At 41.3% G+C, this 1597-nt stretch overlaps 1 protein-coding gene across 1 annotated transcript; it reads left to right on the top strand.

The window, feature by feature from the left end:
- Window positions 1-940: 940 nt before the first annotated feature.
- On the top strand, window positions 941-1597 carry LOC309484619 (extracellular superoxide dismutase [Cu-Zn]-like; the record flags this gene model as incomplete). The annotated part of the gene is made up of 1 exon (XM_082150946.1): window positions 941-1597. One exon carries the CDS (start codon window positions 941-943, stop codon window positions 1595-1597), a length of 657 nt encoding a protein of 218 aa, XP_082007072.1.

Genomic DNA, 1597 nt, shown 5'->3' with positions numbered 1-1597 from the left:
AAGACAATTAAATAGCAGTCCAATTGTATGTGTAATATAGGCTTGTCAGGCTTGGTACATCAGAGTCTGTAGAAATGGCTTCATGAAAAAGAAGAACTGTCAGCTATTCACTTATGTGAGATGAATATCTGCTATGAGAAGTGGTGTCAAGCATGAACGTCAAGTGGAATTGTACACTAAGAATTAATGAGTCACAAATGAGCCACCAAATGAAGTGAAGATGAATCCATAGCAGTACTTCTTTTAATAAACACAAAACAATGGAGATAATCTACAATGGAGAACACATTGTGCAATGCAAGACAAAGAACTGAACAAACTGAGTGCTATATATAAACAGGCAAACAAAGGGAGCTAAATGAAACACAGGTGAACTTAATTAGTGACTAACAGACTATCATGGTTAACTTGTAGCTCAACATGAGTTCCTAAAAGAGCAGCCAAAAGTGTGATTCTCTCAACCCCAGGTCAGGACTGCACACGGATTAAGCGTTGTAGTGTTTTTGTGACTGCACTATTCAGGCTCCACACGGATTGAGGACAACTTTTCAGCTATACGGTAATGCACCTTTGCTGTTTTAGGCTTGTGTTTTGTTTTTTTCTCCATTCCATTTTCTCCATCAACTGACTTGATTTAGTACAACTAAAAAAAAGTTAGTTTAGGCAAAAGTATAGATCTTGTCTTTTATTTGACCTGTCCTTGTGAAAAAAGTACACTTTAGCATGCTTTAAAAAGAAGTACATATTATTGAAAATAAAGCTATAAAAAATATACTTAAGTGCAAGAATGTAATGTTTTCAAACTAATCTGGTTGTGCTATTTTACCTAATGCAACTTCCATTCTCAAAGCTTTGACCTTTTATCAAAAATATTACATCCTTAAACCAAACGGCATGATTTGACTGAATCCACTCTTCATTGTAGGCTTTAAAGATCAACATGGAGAAAATCATCCTAATATTCCCTCTGATATTGCTGGCGCTGCATATACAAGGAGGAGAGTTCTCCAAATATCCAGCTTGTTTGCCTGAAGCTCCACAGCCGGAAGTCGTGGAGTTCGACAACACAATCTATGCCACTTGTGAAGTAACTCCCAGCCCCAATTTGCCACGTAACCAGCCAAAGATCTTTGGGCAAATCCTCTTCAAGCAGCTCTTCCCCAATGGAGATTTAGAAGTGAAAATCAACCTCCGTGGTTTGCCTGCCACCGATCGTCAAGAGCGTGCCATGCACATCCATCAGTATGGAGACCTCAGTCAAGGCTGCATCACTGTTGGTCCTCATTATAATCCAAACGGCGTTGACCACCCTCATCATCCTGGAGACCTGGGCAACTTTGCTTCCGAGCGAGGAGTTATAAGGCAGTTCCTGACGCTTCCAGACGCCAAGCTCTTTGGGCCTTATTCCATTCTGGGACGTGCGGTGGTGGTTCATGAGAAGGAGGATGATCTGGGAATGGGTTCAGATGAGGAGAGTAAACTCAGTGGGAATGCTGGAGAGATAATTGCTCTCGGTGTGATTGGTATTACTACTCCAAGTCTGTGGGAGAAGACCGGACCGTTCCCCAAGAAACCATGCGGAGGGAGTCACAGATGA

Source organism: Leuciscus leuciscus (genome assembly GCF_965113295.1).
Source record: "Leuciscus leuciscus genome assembly, chromosome: 20".
In the NCBI taxonomy this organism is placed as follows: domain Eukaryota; kingdom Metazoa; phylum Chordata; class Actinopteri; order Cypriniformes; family Leuciscidae; genus Leuciscus; species Leuciscus leuciscus.
Note: the sequence above shows the minus strand (reverse complement) of the source record. Positions and strands in the feature narration are given on the sequence as shown.